This window comes from Mycteria americana, chromosome 3, assembly GCF_035582795.1.
Source record: "Mycteria americana isolate JAX WOST 10 ecotype Jacksonville Zoo and Gardens chromosome 3, USCA_MyAme_1.0, whole genome shotgun sequence".
Taxonomy (NCBI): domain Eukaryota; kingdom Metazoa; phylum Chordata; class Aves; order Ciconiiformes; family Ciconiidae; genus Mycteria; species Mycteria americana.
In genome coordinates, this window is record NC_134367.1 from 121,358,876 (window position 1) to 121,379,156 (window position 20,281).

At 40.1% G+C, this 20,281-nt stretch overlaps 1 protein-coding gene across 3 annotated transcripts in view; it reads right to left on the reverse strand.

Moving 5' to 3' along the window:
* The window catches only part of PELI1 (pellino E3 ubiquitin protein ligase 1), a 46,508-nt gene that overhangs the window by 15,538 nt on the left and 10,689 nt on the right, over positions 1-20,281 (reverse strand). Inside the window, exon 2 of one of the 3 annotated variants that reach the window (XM_075496825.1) lies at positions 17,188-17,352. The exons of the other annotated variants lie outside the window; for them this stretch is intronic. Coding sequence (XP_075352940.1) covers positions 17,188-17,242 — 55 coding nt within the window. The 5' untranslated portion in view covers positions 17,243-17,352. The remainder of the gene's footprint in view (positions 1-17,187; positions 17,353-20,281) is intronic. 3 annotated transcript variants of the gene reach the window in all.

The window sequence follows — 20,281 nt, forward strand, 5'->3', positions numbered from 1 at the left end:
AACACTAGTCTCTCAAGATGAAGATATGTGCAAGCATGGAAGAAGGAAGAGGCATGGAAGCAAGCATGGAAGAAGTAATGAGAGAGAAGCGAAAAAACCTAAAGTAATTCCCAGCAGACTGCCTTCTTGTTTGATTACAAGTCCCCATCAAGTCCAGGTTGCCAGATTTCACAAACAATATCAGTGATCTTACTGCTGATCTACACTGGTGCAAGCAACAAGGAATCAGCTCCTTGCATCACTGTTTCTGAAAGTGGAGACAAAGATTGAGAAATCACTTTCTTCTACGTGATGGTTAAGTCACCATTGGAAAGTTATTCTCCTTTAACTGTTCTTCTTAGCAATCTTTCTGGAAGCTTTTATTAAAATAGTTTTTACTTAAGTAATCACCTGGGTAAAAGAGCATGCAGAAGAGTATGTGTTTATCAGCCATAGTTTTCACACTTCTCCCAGTTTCCAGTTTAAAAAACAAGCTCACATTTCCTTCACACACATACCTAGAACTTTAAGTTCAGCAGGTTTTACATTCCATTTTTGAGATTAGCCAGATTCTGTCTACAGCTTGCATCCTTCACTACAGATGCACAGGAAAGGTATAGCAATGCATCTGTTATATATTTAAATTGCATTGTCACTTTAGATCAGTAGCCCTACTTTACCTTTCTAAGGAAGGATAATTAATTTTCTCCTTTCTAGAAAAGGAAGTTTTCAGCACCAAAAAAAAAGAACAAGCCTTGGGAGTACGGAAGATCAGTCCAGCCTTTTGCTTTTGTATGGCTTATTCTTTCCTTAGTCTATACTGTTCGCCTTTTCTTTTATAACCTCTGAATAAGCTTAGTCATCCACTACACACACAACAGCGTCTTATGATATGAAAGCATTGAAAATAAGACAAGGCCAAGCTCTGAAACGAGCAAGCAGCCTCTCCTGCACAGGACACCAAGCATAAAACAATGCAAACAACTATCTGCTGCTGTGCCTTGAGAACATCTGTAAAATCTCAATAGAGGGGTTTTTCATTCTCATAAACAGAATGAAAGCATCTTTTTACCACAGACATCTGCCATTAGTAGGCTGTTCATCCTGGAAACCAGTCATGCAAGAGTCACAGCACAGCAAAAAAAAAAAAAAAAAAAGGCACACTGCCTGTAGAGGCTTTCAAAGGGGTATTAACTTGATACACAATAGCAAACCTACTGCTTTGCACCAAGACTACAGCTAACTTTTTCCAGTCTAAGAAACAGTTTTAGTTGGGTTGGCTTCCAGTGTCCTGCTTTGAGTTCTGTTTCAGTCTCAGAAGCAAGTCTGAGTGTTTTTTAGCAATTTTAGGAAAGTGAGGAACAGCACTGTGGACAAGCATCCTTGTTCAATGAACAAGGCAAGTGTTTTAGGACAAGACTTCTGTTATAGGTGCCTATATGAAAATCTGTACTTTATGACGGTATTCAAAAATGGAATTCCTGTTCAGAAGACGGAAAAAACCATCTAAGCACAGGGGCCTGATTTCAATCAGACCTCTGCTAACTTCAGTTCTGTTATTCTGAACTGCTGTCGATGGGATGAGAATGTGGCTGGGTGTATTAAACCTGGAAGATTTATGTAACTGCTAAGGATTCACTCAGACTGACAAAAATCAATTCTGAAAATATTCCCCTGGGGAAAAAAAAAAAATCCAGCATTTTTTTCAGTTACAAAAATTAACAGCTGATCCTCCCTTGAGGAAACCACGATAGCCTCCTACAGGTTATAAATGATGTAATTCAGACTGCGTGTGGGAAGCTGAAAATATTTGTCTTTTAGCACAAGGTGTCTATTTTAAAGCTGCCACTGCAATTTTATCTATAACCTTAATTAGCTGAGAAAAAGTTCTTCACCAGTTAAACTGCTACATGTACACGCAGTCTACACCCCCTTACCACCCATGTCCTCCACATCAGCTTTCATATATACTAGCAATGAAGCACACAACCTCACACGAGGCAAAGCTCCTCCGTTGACTGCCTCTGCAGCATCAGGGCCAAACGCTGCAGGTTGTACTTGCTCAGTCAGCTGAGCTACCTGTGAAAGTTATTCACACAAGCTACTTCAGAAGATTAATTTGCAGCTTTCTACACGAGCTTTTGGCTATACTTGCACTTGGGCTGTTACTACAAACTCTGTTTTGTTAAAAAGGGATAGTTTTGATTTCATACTCAGATTATCACATGAAGATTATTTATATAAGGTGTAATGTATGAAGCCATAAAACAATACAATAGAGGATAGGACAATGTTATGTGTTCATTAGCCATAGCACTACCTATTTGTATCCTACCTATTCAAGTGTGCTGCAAAAGTAGAAGGAAAACAAAAAACTTTGTAGAATACTGGTACAATGTGGCAAAAGTACAGTTCTGACACAGAGAACTTTGCGGTCAGGATCCTTTAAAATTATCTTCTTTACTGCCTTCAGACAAATTACACAGCATTACCTTAAAAATAAGCAGTCCCAACTTTCATTGCAAGTTGGTGACAGAAGCACAACTTCCATATACAGATTAAGAGTTTATACCAAGACAGAGACATTATTTTTAAAAGGGCCATTACGCAAATAGATGGAGCTTTTTATGCTTTGATGACTGAGCCCTGGGAGATCTACTGCCTGATGCACCTGAACTAGAATACACAGCCGAGGACCCTGTGCTTGCAGAAAACCACAATGACTTCTTGTTCTACAGATCTGAACGTTACCATTTTGCTTTTTATGAGCCTCTGACTTCCTGATGAGGCAGTTTATGTACCAAAGTATCAGCTAAATAGGTGTTTGTATTACACTAAAGCCTCTTCACATAGCATACTATATCATCTTGGAAAAATAGGAGTTAGAATTACATTGAAAGCCTTTTTTTGGTTTAGACAACACAAATATTTAACAGCTTTATAAGAAATTCCTCTTGGTATGATTTTATTAGATAATGCTGACAGTTTCAAGGCATCTTGCTCTGCACCCCAAAAATGAGAAGTGACTGACACTTCTTAAAAACAAGAAGCATTTATTATACTATGCACTTTGAAGGTCTCTTCCTATTTTTGGTGGAAGCGCAGCCCACAGACACACTGCCTGTTCTCAGATTTCCTTTCGACCACATCACTGAACTATCTTTCAACTTCTCACTGAAAAACACTGCAACTGAGGAGGCTTTTAGAAGAGAGACTGAAACAATGCAACACTAGAAGGAAAAAGCGATGGCACACAGAGCACTTACCGGTATCTTTTTGTCCTTTCGGTATTTCTGCACAGTAGAGAAGAAAAAAAAATAAATCACCCCTTCAATCTTGTTTAAAACCAGCCGAAATCCACCAACTCCTTTAAACCCCCAGCAACTGCCAGACTGAGTGCCTCTGCTCTGCGTGCTTTTACTTAAGCTGTGGGTAGTGCCTTCTGACTAAAGAGGGGCTGGCTCTGCCTTGCGTAAGCTAGGTAAACACCACCGCACCACACACCATTGGCTGGAGTCAGAGCCTGCATCCTGCTCGCCACTCCATAAAGTCATCCATCTCTGGCCCCAAAAAGGAAAAAAGGAAGCGGAGGGTGTGTTGAGAATGATCCTGCAGCCCAATTCTCCAGCAGCTCTGTGGATGAGGTTCTCGGGGAAACGCTGATCTATTTCCTTCACCACTTCTCTTACATAACTGTACCCATGCATGCTATACCTTTTTCTTTTTTTTTAAATCATCACTTATTAGTCCAGTTAGCTTTCCTCACCTCCCACACAAAAAGTGATTTCTTAATACAGTGAGAATTAAACCATCAGAAACTCTTCAGGCATTGGTATCCCTGTTTTCACTAATGCTATAGAAATGGACACATGATGCACCTGCAGTCACCACCTGTGTATACTGGACTCCCATGGCCAACAACACTAACAGCTCATTCCTGTAGGATGCACGTTTAGAAAGACAAATCTCCACATGCCAGACCAGGTTCTGAGCTCATTTCTTATTCCACTAACATGGAAATCACTGCATCGAGCCAGTGGGTGGGATCATTTAAATGTCTGAGCCATAAAATAGTGATCAAGTTACCACAGTTTCCAAGTTACCGCCTCTTAGAATTGATCATGCAAATGTTCCGAGGCTGCTGCAAGTGTGATATGACGCAGTAGCTTAACCTTTGCATCAAGTTTTACATCACAGTTGTAGTGGGCCAAGAAGGTGTGCACAGTTACCCTGGCTCAAATGATGTGTACGCAGGCTGTGACTGACATCTCCAAGTTCTACAGGTGACTATTGCTCTGGTTTCTGCTGCTCCTCCCTTGGCTTGCCACCTCAATTTTGCAAGCACAACTTTATGGACTGGTTTCCCTGATCTGTTCATGTTTTTAAAAGTTGGTTTACCCGCTCGGTTGTTTTTCAGCTGGATCCGTTTCCCAGTTCAGCTCATGGCATGGCCATGCAGTTGTACCAGTAGAAACGAAGGCAGGAAGGGCAGGTGCATTACTTGGCAGCACTCAAAGCTAAGGACTGTCAAATGAGCTTCTTGTTCGTAATGCCATAACACAGCATAAGTTACAACTCCACATAAGTCAGTTTCATTGCTGAGAACAAGGTGAATGCATACCTGTTTTCTCTCTCCTTGACCTGTACTCCACAGCCAACCTTCCCCCAAGTAATACCATAAGGCTGTCCTGTTACAGGATCTTGTCACCTACCTGAAAAACTCAACTGCAGAACACCTTGCCATAAGATATTCTGGATAATAAAACTCTACATAGGCACAAAGACACTTTTTTTTTTTCTCCTATCATAGATTACTAAGCACAAAAGATACCACTTTGCTCCACAGAAGTGACTGAGACACAACTGCTGAACACTAAAAAGTGCTTGGAGAAACATTGGTGCCCCCTTGTTCCCACTCTTCTTCTGGTCACCAAAAAGGACATGCTACTGAATACTGCTCTGAGATGGTATGGTCATTATCACAGCTGTCAGATTACTAAGCTGGTAAAGGGCTTAGCGAAAAACCAAAACGCAACACACAAACCCCAACTATTTTAACCCAAAGCATTTTGCTAATCTGTTTGTGGGTTTATATGTAAATGCACTATACCAATGCAAGTGAGGGGATAGGAACCTTCCCAATCAATCTCATCATTAAAGCCAGAGACTCATCAAGGCACATATTGAGAATAAAATTGAGCCGTCCTCCCTGCCAAAAATCAATGGCCCCACTCTACTGGCACATGAACCTAGCTTTTTTCACTGGTAACTACCAGAACCTGAAAATGGCACCGTTCATTGTGGTGGAAGAGTTGCCCAAACCCACCTCTCCCATCACCTTTCAAGTATTTTATACTTCATCCTGGCCTATACAAGGTCAGCAGCTTTAATACTTTTTTAATCAGGGCTAAGGGTTTGGTTTGTTTTTTTTTGGTTTTTTTTTGTTTGTTTGTAAAACAACACAATCAGGACTGTATTAGCATCACAACACACAGATATGGCAACAAGAGTACAAAAAGTGCTTTGTAGTCAGGTATTTAACTGTAGAGATAAGTCACATTGGTATGACCACTTCCAGTTCATATTACTTCTCTCACACAAGCCGTAGCACTTGAGTTGCACTGTTTCAAAAGTGTTCAGTCTGAAAAGCAGAACTTAAGACTAATTTGCTTATAGAGCTCCTTTATTTTCTCATTTTACAGATGCCACCGTCAGAGTCCAGGTTAATAAGCCTGTGGATTACTTTATGCTGCAGACACATAAGAAGTAACAGAGTGAGCAACTGCAGGTGGATATGCCTTCTACCGCCCAACCCATCCTGCTACAGATAACAATTCCTATCTCTACATCCCACCTGCCTTCATATTAGTGACTCACAGTATTCTGGAGCACAGTCTTCTGCTATCAGGCAAAGGCACCACATAATCCCCTTTTCATAGCTAATCATGCGCCGTCTTAAAGCAGGTCATTGGGAGGTTTATTTTGCCCCTAGCCACACTGCTATGTGACCGCCTCTGAACCTCACCCTACAGAGTTTGAAACACTTCGTTTCTCTGCCTGTGTTTACTCACAGCCATGCTCTACTCATCTGTTCTTGTGTCCCTCACTTTTAATAAAAGGAAGGTTTAATGATTTCTACTCCCCACAAGAACCATGCTCTGCCTTGAGGACTGGAAGCAAATGCCTCAAGCATGCTGTCGCTAGGCAAGCTATCTGACTTTCCGTGGAGCAGAGATGCTGCCAACCACGCCAGACAAACAACGAAATCTGTAGCCCAAGATACCACTGCTAATTTCATGAAGTGATGCTTAACTGCAGGGGAGGTTCTTTCCTTGAAGTTGTTAAAGAAATAAAGGGCTGCATCGTCATGTTCTTCTATCTGACTCATGAGCAGATGCTGTACAGTTTGATATAATTACATGATTTCACATGACATTCAAAATGAGCTTTGAAGAGGAATGCATTTCTAGCTATATCAGTTAAAAAACCAGCCTTGCAGATACAGGCAAAGGGCAATGCTATGTCCCCTAGTGTGCAGACAGCCAAGAAGACTGAGTGGCAAACTCTTCAACCTAGACTTAACCTGATCAGTATCTTACTGCTAAATTTCAAGATGAACATTTTAAGCATGTCTCTGTTGATAATTTCATTTAACAGAACAGGCAGGGAGTGGAAGAAAACCCCCACACAGGATAAGTGCTTGAAATTGCCGTACACAGGGTACAGAGGAAAGGAGACCAAAGGAAACACTGAGAAAAGAGAGCAAACACATGGAAGAATAGGATCTGTAACGGTCCCAAGGGGAAGTATATTTGTAGACTCAATACTGAAGACTGAACATGCACTATACACCACCTTAACTCTGTTTCCCACGAAGTCAGTGGCTAACTGATCAAAGCCAATGATACCCAAAAAAGACAAATATTTCATGCATTGGAAAGTGTGAACACTGTTAGGGGGTTCCCAGAAGTCTAACCCCAGGTGCACAGGGGAAGAAGAAAGGAGGGAAAATTACCGACTTGCCAGCCCCATTAATCTTTCATTGTGTTATGTCACATGTAATCTCTGTGCAAGGAGTTCCCATGTTATACAGTTAATAAAGTCATACTACAGTGTTTTAAGGAGATTATGGGGGGGAAAGCAGCCTGAAGCCAAGAACATGCTAATTAGAGTATACAATAGAAATGTTAATCAAATAATCTGCAGGAAGAGGAGGAGGGAAGGAAATGACCTAATCCCCTGCACTACTGTGTGCTGCCTTGTGGCAAGAAGTAAGAAAATTCTTGTAAGGGCTGAGCAAACAAAGGTCCATTGTTATAGCTACAGCTTTCAGAGAACGCTTTGCTGCATATCAAGTTGCTGCAACATGAAGGGTAAATGGTACTTTATGAACTCTTCCACACTGACCACTTCTGGAAGGGGTGGGAGAGGCTAATCAGATTTGCAGAACATTGAGTAAAAGAGATCTAAGTAGAATCTCAAGTTCTTAAGGCACAGCAAATTCTCCTTCAAAGGGATTTGCCAACTCTAAAATGTCTGCCATCCAACAACCATGGTGATCCTTAGGCAACTGCGGAGCAATTAGTCGCTGAAGCTGCAGTAGCCTAGTTACAGAGAGGCAACAAATCATCACGCTGCAGAGAGGCATTTCCCATGACACGAGTCATCCTTTGCCATCAGACAAACCTAATGAGCATTTCTTATTAAGCCTTATTCCACCCTTAGATCTTTGTGTGCCTGCTCTTCAGGTACACCAGGGAAGCCCTTCTTCTACTCACGGACAGTATGTTACCATCAATGCATATCCCATCCTGCAGACTGAAAAACAATTGTCCCTCTGTCTTCAGTTTGATCTCTGCTTTAGTAGGCACATGTGGCTTTTGGCACTGTACCAACTCAGAACTTTCAACTTCCTATAGGGGAGAGACCCCATTAAGAAAAGTGCATGCAAGCTTCCTGATCCTTGCACTGAGAACATATTTCATAGTTAGCCTTACTATAAGCTGAAGGAATTTCATGCAGGAATAAAGAAATACCTACAAGACAGCAGGACTACTGACTTTTATGTACTTTGTGTTTCCAAGAGGCTGAGTCAATTGCTTTCCTCATAAGGGACTTCACAGAATCACAGGATAATTCAGGAGGTCATTTAGTCCAACCTCCTGCTCAAAGCAGGAGTTGGCTTCCCAGATATTGAGCTATTACTGCAAGAGACTGGGAGCTTGAAGTATGAAACGGCCTCTCAAGACGTGCATTCCCTCAGGAAATAGGAAAGGCGTACCGAATGCTGGAGAACTGCAGATGACAAGCAGTCTTGCAGAACAGTCTGGAGCGTTGTGTTTGTTCACAGCCTTCCTATGACTGTTTTATTTTAAGCAAATGTTGAATCAATTGGCAAAAATTACTGCAGAGAGCTTGCTGTAGCCACACCAAAGATTGTCTGGGCTGATTAAACACTTGAAAGGCTGAGACCCAGAGCATAGCCTGTGTTTTACAACAGCTTCACAGAAGAAATGTGTCCCAATAAGCAGTTCAGCACTGACACCATAGAACTCTATTCACAGCAATTGTTACCCAAGTAAGACATTCGGGAATTGAGCTGCTTTTAAGATGGTCCTTCACCTGGCTTCTCAGAACAGTCTGAAGCATCAGACATGCTGGATTCCTAAAAATCCAAGACTGAAAGGGTGATAGGTAAGGCATCATTCTGAAGAAAACACATTCATTTCCCAAAAGGTCAAACTGATGTAAGCCATCTGCTAAGTCAGAAAGATGCAGATGTAGTTGCACCAGGCTTCTTTCCAAGACAGTAAACTTGAGTTTCCCAGGTTCCCAGGTACCTGGAAACAGCTATTATGGAAGATTTTTTTTTTTTTTTTTTTTTTTTTTTTAAGTTCTCCAGGAACATTTCTGGATCTTGAGAACTCTGCAAGCCAAATACCGTATCTGCAAGTTCAATTAACCTAGGCTATGCACAAGCACTTCCTCAAAGAACCTTCTAGCTGTAGTTCTGTGTTCTTTGAACAGCAGAACTTGGATTCACTAAGCTTCAGGTATTATGGTTTCCCCTAAATAAAGACAGGGAGGCCCAATTTGAATTAATTTCCAAGATGTAGTTTTCCTGCTTGCAAAACTTATAAGGTACCTTCTAGCAGAACTAGCTGAACCTGCATTACCTGAAAGTTTTCATTCCCACAAAGCTAGATCGTTTGACCATGGACTTCTTCAGAGAAAGTTAAAGACAGACGGTCACTAGAAGTATTAACACATCTTTACCTCACTTTCAGTGATGAAAAACATTTCACGTAGATTCGCAAAAAAACGACAGAAAAAGTATTCAGTTACAGAAATTCAGCTATGACTGGGCTGGCTCCCCACACTCACATTCTAGGAAAAAAAATATATCTTAAGAGGGACAAAGTTTAAAAACTATTCACTGCAGTTTCTATTCAACTCCCACATCACACAGATGGGTATCTTAAAATAAGGCAAGTACTTTTTCACTCGGAGAGGTCGCGAAGTGCAAAAGCCAAGTTTATCCAAGAGAGTTTCCCTCTGCTTCATCCTAAATTCCTCACCATACTGTTACTACACTCTTGACACCATTTCAACTGTAGTTCATCTGCAATTCCAGTAAAAAAAGTGCTGGATAACCTCCACACTGCTCTCCTCACCTCTGCATGTGAATGTCCCAGGTCTGTAGTTCATACCTGAATATTTTGTAAGTCTCCGCTAATAAATGTACCATGTTACTATATTCCTCCTCACTTCAAACTTTGGACAGTCTTTATATAAGATAAAAAACCTGGCCCTTTCTAAACATATCACCTCCAGCATTTACATATAAAAGCATATGACCTATGTACCTCTGGATAGCTGTCAGAGGTCTACCTACTCTCTGCGAGCTAAGTATCACGTTTTTATCGTGGCCTGATAGGGTATATTACAGCCCTGTACATAAATTGTTTTCAGTACCTCAGTTTTCTGTATTTCTGACATTCAAGCCTGTCTTTAAGAATATTTTAAATAGCATTGTATGAGCTCAGGTACACAACAAAGGTTACTTTAGGCAAAGACCCAAGAGAACAAGAATTGATTACTTTGCATATACAATAGGTTTCTAATAGAGGTATACTGAAATATCTCCAGATACATTAAAAGCTGTCTCTTAATACGGTGAACGAGCTTTTATGCTAATACAACTTGTATTTATACATAAACACAAAAATAACTTTTTGCACACATAAGTTTCCATGTTAATCACCTCCTACAGCCAGCAATTCAAACAGGACAGGTTCAAGTATCTCCTCCACCTCCTCACGTTATATCACCTACCTGTTCCCAGTTTGTTACTCCTCAGAGAAAAAAAAATCCCATGCTATTCGATTATATCTTTTTCTTTCCTTTATAATCCCATGGGCAATGCATGATTTAGCATATCTACAGAGGAGCAGTACTTTACTTCCTACACTTCTAATCCAATTTGGATAAGAGGTTTGCTGCTTATAAAAATAAACAGGCAGTTGCACTTTACCTCTATGCAGGCACTAACACTTAACAACAAAAAGTTCATTCCCAAAGAATAGTAAGAATGCAGTGCTAGGGATGCCATCCCTAAATTTTACTCCTTGGTTGAGACAGGAGTCCAGTTTCTTGTTTACAGGCACAAGGAGAGAGCTTGTAGGTACTCTTGACTCATCACATACAACACCTGGCATTATTGTGCCAAATATCACTGAAAGAAGCCAAGAATAGAATACCTCAACCACGGAGATGGAGCTGCACCACTTCTATAGGGACCCAAGGGACTTTGGTCTGACCATATGGTCCAGTTTTAATTAAGAGCTAAGGAAATCATTATGTTTAACATTTCACTTATAGTTGGAAGTTTTCAAGGTGTCACTAGTTTCAAGTTTTCAATTTGCTATGTATACCGAAGAATGTTACCTTCAAGTAAGAGAAGGTATCTAGCTGAATATGGCAACTTCAAGTTACAGTCTTCATTTACAACCAGAACAACTCTGATGGAAAAAATATTTTCAAGCTTGTAGGTCATGTAAGATACATTTTTGAAAAACACCACCAGGTATTTTTGTACCACGATAGTGGCATGTTTGTTTTAAAACAGCCATGCTCTCCAGAATCTGTATTGCTTTTTGTCCTCTCAGAGTATGTCACCGAGTATGTCATCACACAAAAATCTAGCATATGAAGACAAAAGTAATTTTAAATTGATAAGAGTACAGGGATACTGACAGTCACTGTGGCAGAGCACTTTTCCAGCAATAGTCACAGTGTGCACCCATTGCTAGGCAGCCTTAAAATGTTCAGCTGATAGTTTCATGGACTGCCCTCACACTTTCAACGATGTTAAGTCACATCACTAATGCTAATGAAATTACATTAGCAAGACAGCATTTTCACTCTCAGTAATTCTACAAGTGAGGAAAGTGGTCCTGAAGACAAAAAGATTAAATTCTTCCCTGATCCACCAAACTCAACAGAATTCGGTGTGAATACAAACCTTCAAGATTTGGCTTAGAAATTAATAAGATTCCTAAAATTGAGGTTTGAGGACACAAGTTCAGTATATTTCTCATCATCCAATGCAAGTTTACTTATTTCCCACTTCATGTTCTCAAGCAATAGCTCAAAAACTTCTTCTGAAAAAAACACACACTTAAAGCTGTATCCTGGCTAGGACTCTGGTTCTCTGTAGATACCAGCTCATATTTCAAAGTTATCTGAAGAAGCCTCAAAATTAAGTGTAGTTGAGCAGTTACAGATTGGGCTAGATTTGAATTAGTACACGCATGAAAGAAAATCTACATTTCTTTCCCATTTCAGGCATTTCTCTGACATGCAAAGATAAATGCAAAAGTATCTTAACACTTGCAAACTCACTTCTAGCAGTTACCTTGGCTTTGCACTTTGTACCTGTACGCATTGAGAGGCAGGCTTTAAGCAGTAAAGAATTACTCATTTTCTCTCAAAGAAAAATTTTTCCATTCAGGAAATAGGAAACACCATTGGGCAAATATACCGAAAAGAGCGCATAGCCACAAAAAGTTGCAGTTTTGACAGCACCACGACTAAGTAATTTTTAAACAGTACCAGACAATTCAGAACACAGTAGTACTTTACACAGTTTTGAAATCAATTTCACATGATTTACAGCATGCACTTACTTATTAACCAAAGTGACTGGTTAATATAATACCGACTTCTTCCTTTCTGAATCTTGAGAAAGAGGTTGAGAGAAGCCTCCTCTTTAACCCACGGTGTGCATTCCAGATACCCAAACAGTAGCCTATTGGTAGCCTGTATGGGTATCTTCAAGTGCACCTCTGCGTACCACAGAAACCTTAAGTCTTGTTTTTCCAGTATAGCAAAGTTAACAGTAATAATCTAGTATGAAGGAGCTGTTTCACTTGCCCTTTTTTAGTCAGCTGTTCAGTGCAGACTGATTCGTTCCAAGAAATCTGGCTCTTCAGAAGTAATCTGAGCAATTTTTTAGGGGTAGACCAGCCCTCTCAGGACTCACGTTGTTTATGAACATTTCTTCAAATTACTAACAGCTGCTTATACTGAGCACAGTGGTGCCTCGTTCACACACATTCATAAAGGTTTGTAGAAGTCCTGCTCACATTCAATTTGCTGCTTGTCATTAGTTATGCTCCTGCTTAAGGATGTCTTATGTCATCCGTTTGCGGAGCAGAACACCACCATACAGCTGCAGAGGGTGTGAACAGTCATAGGCAACCAAGTTGGCACATGTTAAGAAGTTACTACCCAGCCTCAGCAGAGATGTCTGACCACATTCAAGCTCTTAGACCAATGCAAATTCAAAGTAAAAAAAAAAATTTAAGGACATCCATTCAAGTAATTAACTATACAACAGACATACTAAATAAACTAAAGAGCTACCAATATGGCAAAGCCAGTGTAGCCAATTTGACACTAGACAATCAGAATGAGTTTATGAAGTGTCAGGCGAGTGGGACAAAGGCTACAAGTTTGTCAGGCTGATCAGCTGAGACAACTAATAAGAAAGTTGCTGCCTTTAGCAGTATGTATTGCCTCGATGCAACTTAGTGGCAGACGTTTTATTTAGAATTTCAAAAAAAAATTTTCAAGCATGCTCAGTCTCACTTCAGCAACTTCAATACCAGCTGTAGAAGTAATATATATTCTCTAAACATAAAGGAAAGAACAGATTTTCTCTGGCTTTGCAGCCACTGTTGTACTCAAAACTCTTTAAAACTTTGAAGTAATTCTGTACTTTTAGCATTTCACTGATGGAAGTGTGTGAATTACATATTCCCAAAATAAACTGAACTATACAAATAAATACAGCACTGTCACAAGCTTGCCCTCCTCTAGCCTCTCTTCTATAATACTTATTCCTTGTCTGTAAACATGACTGCTACAATAAAAAGATGCAAGGTCAGCAGCACCAAACAACTCTGAAATGCTGTCAACACCGTAGAACCTTACCAAGTCAACATAGGAGTGTATCAGCTCCAATAATTTTAGTAGTTTCTGAGGTGAAGCATTTCTCTTTCAGTAACCACTTCCAAGCTGATTGAGGCTTTTTGACTTGTTAGAAGGGAGGCACTTCATTTTAATTGCAGATTTAAAAAAACCAAACACCACAATAAAACCAGGCAAATACGAAAAACCTATCTTCTAAAAAAAAAGTCTTCACTTTAAAACCAATCTGTGACCTAAGCTTTTTATTTTGAACATATAGTTTAATAACATGGTGGGAAAGAACCTGTGTCAGTAACATTAGATATACAGCTATATAATTTTCATCATATTCAAAATCTAACAAAGTTATAGTACCTATCTCATATTAGAAACAGGAATTTTTTTTAATTACTTGAGAAGGATACAAACATCATAGCCAAAATGCAGGAGTGCAACTGTTGACAAAGCTTCAGTCCTGAAACTTGCCCGACGAGAACCGTGAGTAGGAGCGCAGTGCCTGTGGAGCAAAGCACCACTTCTGGGAATAACTGCATGTTCCTAGTTTTGCAATGGAGAGCTATTTTTTACTGCTTCTAGTATTAAAACTAAGCATGCTCATATTTGCTGGATTGGGATTTGTGAAAGTCCAACTGTGGGAGTAACTCCGTGTTATACTTGTCCTAGGTCCTTCTTTTAAGAACAGGACTGAGCCTAACATTAAGGGGTGTGAGTTCAGGAATTACAGGGCTTCTTTTTATATCTAGACCTGTCTTTTCAGGTCACCCTCCCTCACTCAGCAAAATTAAAAGGTTCACACAATCACAATAAATGTGATTTCCATCCCAATATCCTCACATGTTACTTACCAATTTTTTTATTGACGGATTTAAATGTCTGTGTTTCCCAAAGTTATAGCATGGTGCTTATTCCTTAACTTTTGATATAGGAGTCTACCTAAGACAAAAATTGGGTAAAAAGAAAAAGAAAGGCTGCAATCCCCACCCCCAAAATGATACCACTATAGTTGTATACACTGAAGCAGCAAGACTTGTCTCTACCTGCAAAAATAAAGGTCCAGAATACAAAAGTTAAGTAAAGACAGCAGAAGACCTAACACAAAGGGGCACTGAAATATCACCATTGAAACTCCCAGTGAAGTGGCAGCCAACTGAAATCAAAGATCATAAGAAAAGCTTTCTTGTTAATCAGAAGCAACACGGAACCTCTTTCTGACCAGAAATGCACAGAGTAATCTAAAACAGCTCCAGTGTACAGAAGACTACATCCTTTGACAAAACTTCAGCCTTTTGGATAACTGCTTGCAAACTCAACATGCTCCAAAGATGTTTTTTACTGTGGCACAAATGAAAAATCTCTAATTAAATTAAAAAAACAAAACAAAACCAAACTTGCAGTCTATATATTTAGCACAGATTGGAATACTGCAACAAGATCCTCCTCCCTAAGTATCTTTTTAAAGCATGCCAAAACTATTAGTTAGAAGGATAATCCAAATAAAGCCATTGTTAAAAAAATAATGCTACATCACACCATGGCTGGAACAGCTAAGAAACTAGTCAGGGAGGGAGGATTATTTCCTGGCACCATAATGTAGCAACAGAACGAGTTCTCTCCCTCTTTTTATTATTATATTAAGCCTTCACAATGTTTCACAAAACTAAAACTGAGGCTTGTAGCTCATCTGTTTAACAGATGACCAATTGTATTGAGCAGCAGGACTTTGTTTCTAGGCATACTGTGCAAAAAAAAAAAAAAGTAAAAGCATACTTAGCAAGGAAAAGAAACTAAAGTCCAAATTCTGTTTTTGTTCATCTACCAGGTCACCTCGCCAAACCTGATACCTGAGCCCTGTTATGCAGGTGCAAGTAAGGATTCAACTGCATTGAAGCCAACTGCATTAACCAGTGTAAGCAAGATTGCTATCAGCCTACCTAAGCAAGACTGTACTAGAGCAGATCTGGGCGGGACATGTAATTTAATTTACCACTCTGATTTTGGATAAGCCCCAGACATTCAGAATAATTACAGTGCTGTCAGAGACAATGCTCAATGTCAGTTATAATATTATAAGTTGTGTCTGAAATTATGAAGCACTCAAATGCCAGGTACCTTCCAGCTTCTCAAGCCACCAGCTTCAACTGTGTTCCGTAACTCTTAAGGAATAACACTCTTAGTAAGAGTTTGTTGCAAGTATTTTGGCTTATACACAAGTACTTGAACATGGAACGTCCTCTCTGACCCACCGTATTCCATTAGATAGAAACTTCTTCCTAACAGATGAGACTCTTGAGTTGATAAAACAAAGCTCTAGCAGCTACACTACTATTAAAGCTCTAGACCATGCTGTACTATCTGTTGAGCTTCACCTTGAAATGCACTGGCAGAATTAAGTAATTTAGAAATAAAATTCACTCATGATAGAAACTTGACAGAAAACAGAGAGGCACAGTGGATCAGAAACTAAAAGAAATATGCAGCATGAATTCAGCAAACTCACATGAAATAAATAATGAAGTGGAGTTTTCTATACTCAAAATATTTCAGGCTGTTAACCACCAATACTGACTGCTTGTAACCAGTTTTAGGACTTTGGCAGTTGAAACAAAAATAGCAGCCATTGAAGTACTGATACCTTTGATCATTAAAAACATTATTATGATTAGCATCTCATGCCTATTTGCACCAATCCCCCGAGATGTAAAAGACGACTGTAAACATTTTCAAACTGATATGCCAAAAGTCTTCTCACTATTAATCGCATGCATTGTACTGGAGGCTGTACTCTCAATTTCACTAGCATTAACTTGGTATGAAAGCTGGTCCAAGCAAGGAAAAGTTGATGTTCTCACAGTGCCACATTATTACTTTGGTGCAAGCAATAGCAAGAGGAGGAAGCACCTGTTGTCCTCAAACCAGAGGGCTAAGGAAAAAGAACAAGCCACAGATACATTCACAGACAAAGCTATGGAAAGCAATGCAAGGATTTTAAGCCTACCACATCAGAAGGGTATATAGTCAGTCTAATGACAAAACTTAAGACACAGCTCCCTGAACCTCTTAGAAAACTCTTGCAATTAAATTTGTTTCTCTTGAGTTAGTGAGAAAAGTCAGCTCGTAGAAAAACTTCAGTTAGCAGGTCTGGAGCAAAGAAGGGTGCAGGGCTACACAACTCAGATCTGGGGAGAGAGGCTGTGTGCGCACACAGGCCAGGGGGATGAGGGGGAGAAGGCATCACTCTCAGCAGGCAGCGAAAATTATATCAGCTCAGAGCCTCTGGAAACAACCTTCAGTAGAAATCCAACATTCGGGCATGAGAAAGTACAATTTGGTACAGCTTAGGAGGCACCTCTCTAATATAATCATCTGCAGTTTTAGAAAGGCTGGGGGTGGTTGCTGTAGAGAGATGCTGTCCAACGAACAACTTAAAGCATTCTCTTTCCACTTATTTTAAAAAAAGACAATGCTTAGAGAACAAATACCGTTACGGACAGTAACAGCAAGACAATACTAACAGTTTGTATTGTTCTACACTTGTACTTCTAGCAACTAATCTCAATCAAAATCTTAAGAGAGGTAAATAAAAGGTCTGTTTTAAGGGAATTCTACATGTAGTTACTGAATTTTCTCATCTTCAAATTTTTCATCTAGAGAAGAAGTTCAGGTGCAGGGAGAAAAGTTTGTTCTCTTAGAGCAACTGTGTAGATGTAAACTCACCGTGTCCAAGAACCACAAGATTGTAACCGCACTTCCACTTGGATTTACGATACATAATCAAAAGTCACACTCGCAGAGGGAAAATGACCTGTTGATGATGGTGGCTGTCAACAATGGGTTCAGATCAGTTAGCTGCTAGTGCAGACAGGACAACATTTTTCAACACTGCGAGAGAAAGTGAGAGCAAGACCATATGGTTAAGCCCCATTCACATTAGCACCAAACAGCTAGCATCACCAATTGAGAACCGTCAGCTGGGAAAAGCAGAGGTGGGAAGTCTGCCTGTTGCTCACAGCCACTGTAAAGTATGGTTTCGTAGAGGTTTATCAATGTTGGCTCATTGTCTACTGCAATAAATGCATTTTGAGAAAAGCACGAACAACATGTCTCTGAATAGAGCATATACTCTTGTGTCCAATCAGTATTGCTAGTGCAGAGCAACTCAAATATTCAGTTGTTCAAAATTATTCAAGGAATTCAGTTACCAGTCAGTTGGTTTCAGCATGCTCAAGATTTACTGAAATTTAAGAACATGTTCTGAACCTATACTGGATAAGTCTAAGTTTTACATTTACAGAAGATTGACAGTTGCAGGTAAGCATTAGACAGGTATTGTCAGCAGACACCCTGGCTGTAGGCTATTCAAGACCATGCAAAATAAAGGGATGAAAAAGCTTGCTTTAACTTCAAACTACTTTGAGTAGGGGGAGCCGAACCAGATGATCTCCAGGGTTCCCTTCCAAAATAAATTATTCTATTCATTGACAAACCTGGCCACTAGTGCAGAGGCATGAGCTTTGCATGCAAAGACAGAAGCACTGCATCACAGGACTATTATTTATCACCTATTCTCACGACCTGCAGGAATGCCTGCACTTAGTTGTTACCACTAACATACAGCAGGAGCACATTCTTTGGTTAAACAATTTTAGGGCAGCATAAAATACCACTGCCTGCAAAAGCAGTGGTCCTGCCTGCTGCCCTGCATTTAGATGACATAAGGTTTTTGCACAACCATGGCGTCCACAGATTCACACCCCAATCTGTTCCTCAATTGGATTTACTAGGTTCCATGTGTGCATCTGAACATAGGACAGGAACAGAGAGCAGGGACCACCTTTCATATAGTGGACTTTGTGTTCATTTCCGGAAAAAGAGCAAAATTGTTTTTTTTTTTTAAAAAGCATGGACTAATTAATAGTGAGATGACAGGAAATAGGGTTTGTTCCTGAGCAGCACTTAAAAGCTGTGTTTAATCTCAAAAAACAGGGGAACATAACCACTCTTATTCTTAACTTTGGAGCTAGTTTTCTTTATACTCACTCTTCTATTCAACTTATTTTGTTGCTTTAGGTAACAAAAGCTACATTCATCAGCAAAAGACAGCTTAGTACAGCAATAATCTTATTAGCATGCATATTGAGTTAATACTAAGCTTACGTGAAGGATGTTTGAAAATTAAGCTTGAAAACAAGCGCAGGAACAGCAATAAACTAAAAAATTTCAAATTCTGCCTCAGTTACAAAAGCAGACTTGCAACAACCCTTTATTCTGTCTTCATCAGTTTTAGTTACTTCCTGTACATTTCTCCACAGCACAGTTTTTCTGTTACAGTTTTTGCTATGCTTGGGGGTCTAGGGCTTGGGACAACTCAAGAGACAAAAGGAAGACAAGCACCATCAGCCTACTCAGTTCTGCAGCATGATGTAGCATCAATTCCTCTTATCAGGAATGACACCAAGATAAAATTAGCAAAACACTTTTGGGAGGCAAAAATGAGGAACAGGTTGTTTGCTAACATTAATGCAAGTTATTCCACAACCAGTTGCTACAATAAAACTCAGAGTATACTAACATTAACACATCTTAAGGTCCACTTGCAAAATCTCTTCTACCAATAATTCTTCCAAATTTGTCATTTGGTTGCATGCTGGGAAAGCATCTTCTAGCACTGCTTGGCAAAGGTAAACTGCAGAAATTGAACAGGCCCCAACAGAGACTCCGGCACATGTGCTGAGTTGCAATGAGAAGACAGGAGGCAGACAGAAAATACAGTCTCTGAAGACTGTGGGATAGTATCTGAAGATTGTCAAAGCTTGCATGATGCTTCTGAAGACTAATCACCATACTTAAGACGGAATGAAGTCTGAACTATAAGCTGTGGCTGAGGACTGGACAACTGAAGTTATGACTTAAAACCACGTTCAATCCTTTGGCGTAAGAGTTAGGCCTAACAAAAACCACCGAGTGCCATGGTTAAGTCTACAATGAAGACTAACCAGGAATTTCCATATACTTCAATTACAACAATGACTATTAATAACAAGAGGAGAACTCCTTGGGATTTTAAGTCTCTCTGTATCAAGAGACACCTCCGTCCCCCACTTAGATGCATGCCCGAAGAGCTGAGCAACTTTACTCTAGCACCACTAGCGGAATGTGAAGTTGCAAAGCAGAAACCAAAACAGATTGGCATTTAATAAAAGGAGGCACAGCAGGCGTAAAAAAGGCAGAGGGGGGAAAAAAAAAACCAAACAGGCTCCACCGAGTGCCATGCTCTTCCACACCAGGACAATGGAAGGGAATCCTGCCCCACTCTGAGGGCTATGAGCCACCTGGCCAGAAGCCATGCTTATGCACAGCTACTTGGCCCTGAGGCTTGAAAATAAAAGATGAACAGCCAAAATATGAGGCCAGCAGACACAGCTGTCAGGCAGGGATCAGCAGACCTGACGACTGTAGCATTATGAATACTCCAGCCCATGTCGGTTGGCTGTTTTGCACTATACCCTATTCTCTCCCTCGTTATTTCCTTCCTCTCTTTGTCTTACCTACCGTAACTCCTACTTGCGCGCTGTTTCTCTCCCCTACCTCTTCCCTTTTTTGTCTCTGAATCAGAGTCCAAGGTCTTATGGGCAGACTTCTATTCATACAGCGTACAAGCACTGCAAAATGAAAGTTCACAATTTTTGGTATGTTTAGCTGATGGTAACAGTCCTTTCCAGTCTCAGGTTTTTATAAAATTCAAGTTTCTTGAAAAACAGTTGATGGACTCTGTTTATAACACTACCCTTAGTCACAGCATACAAGTCAG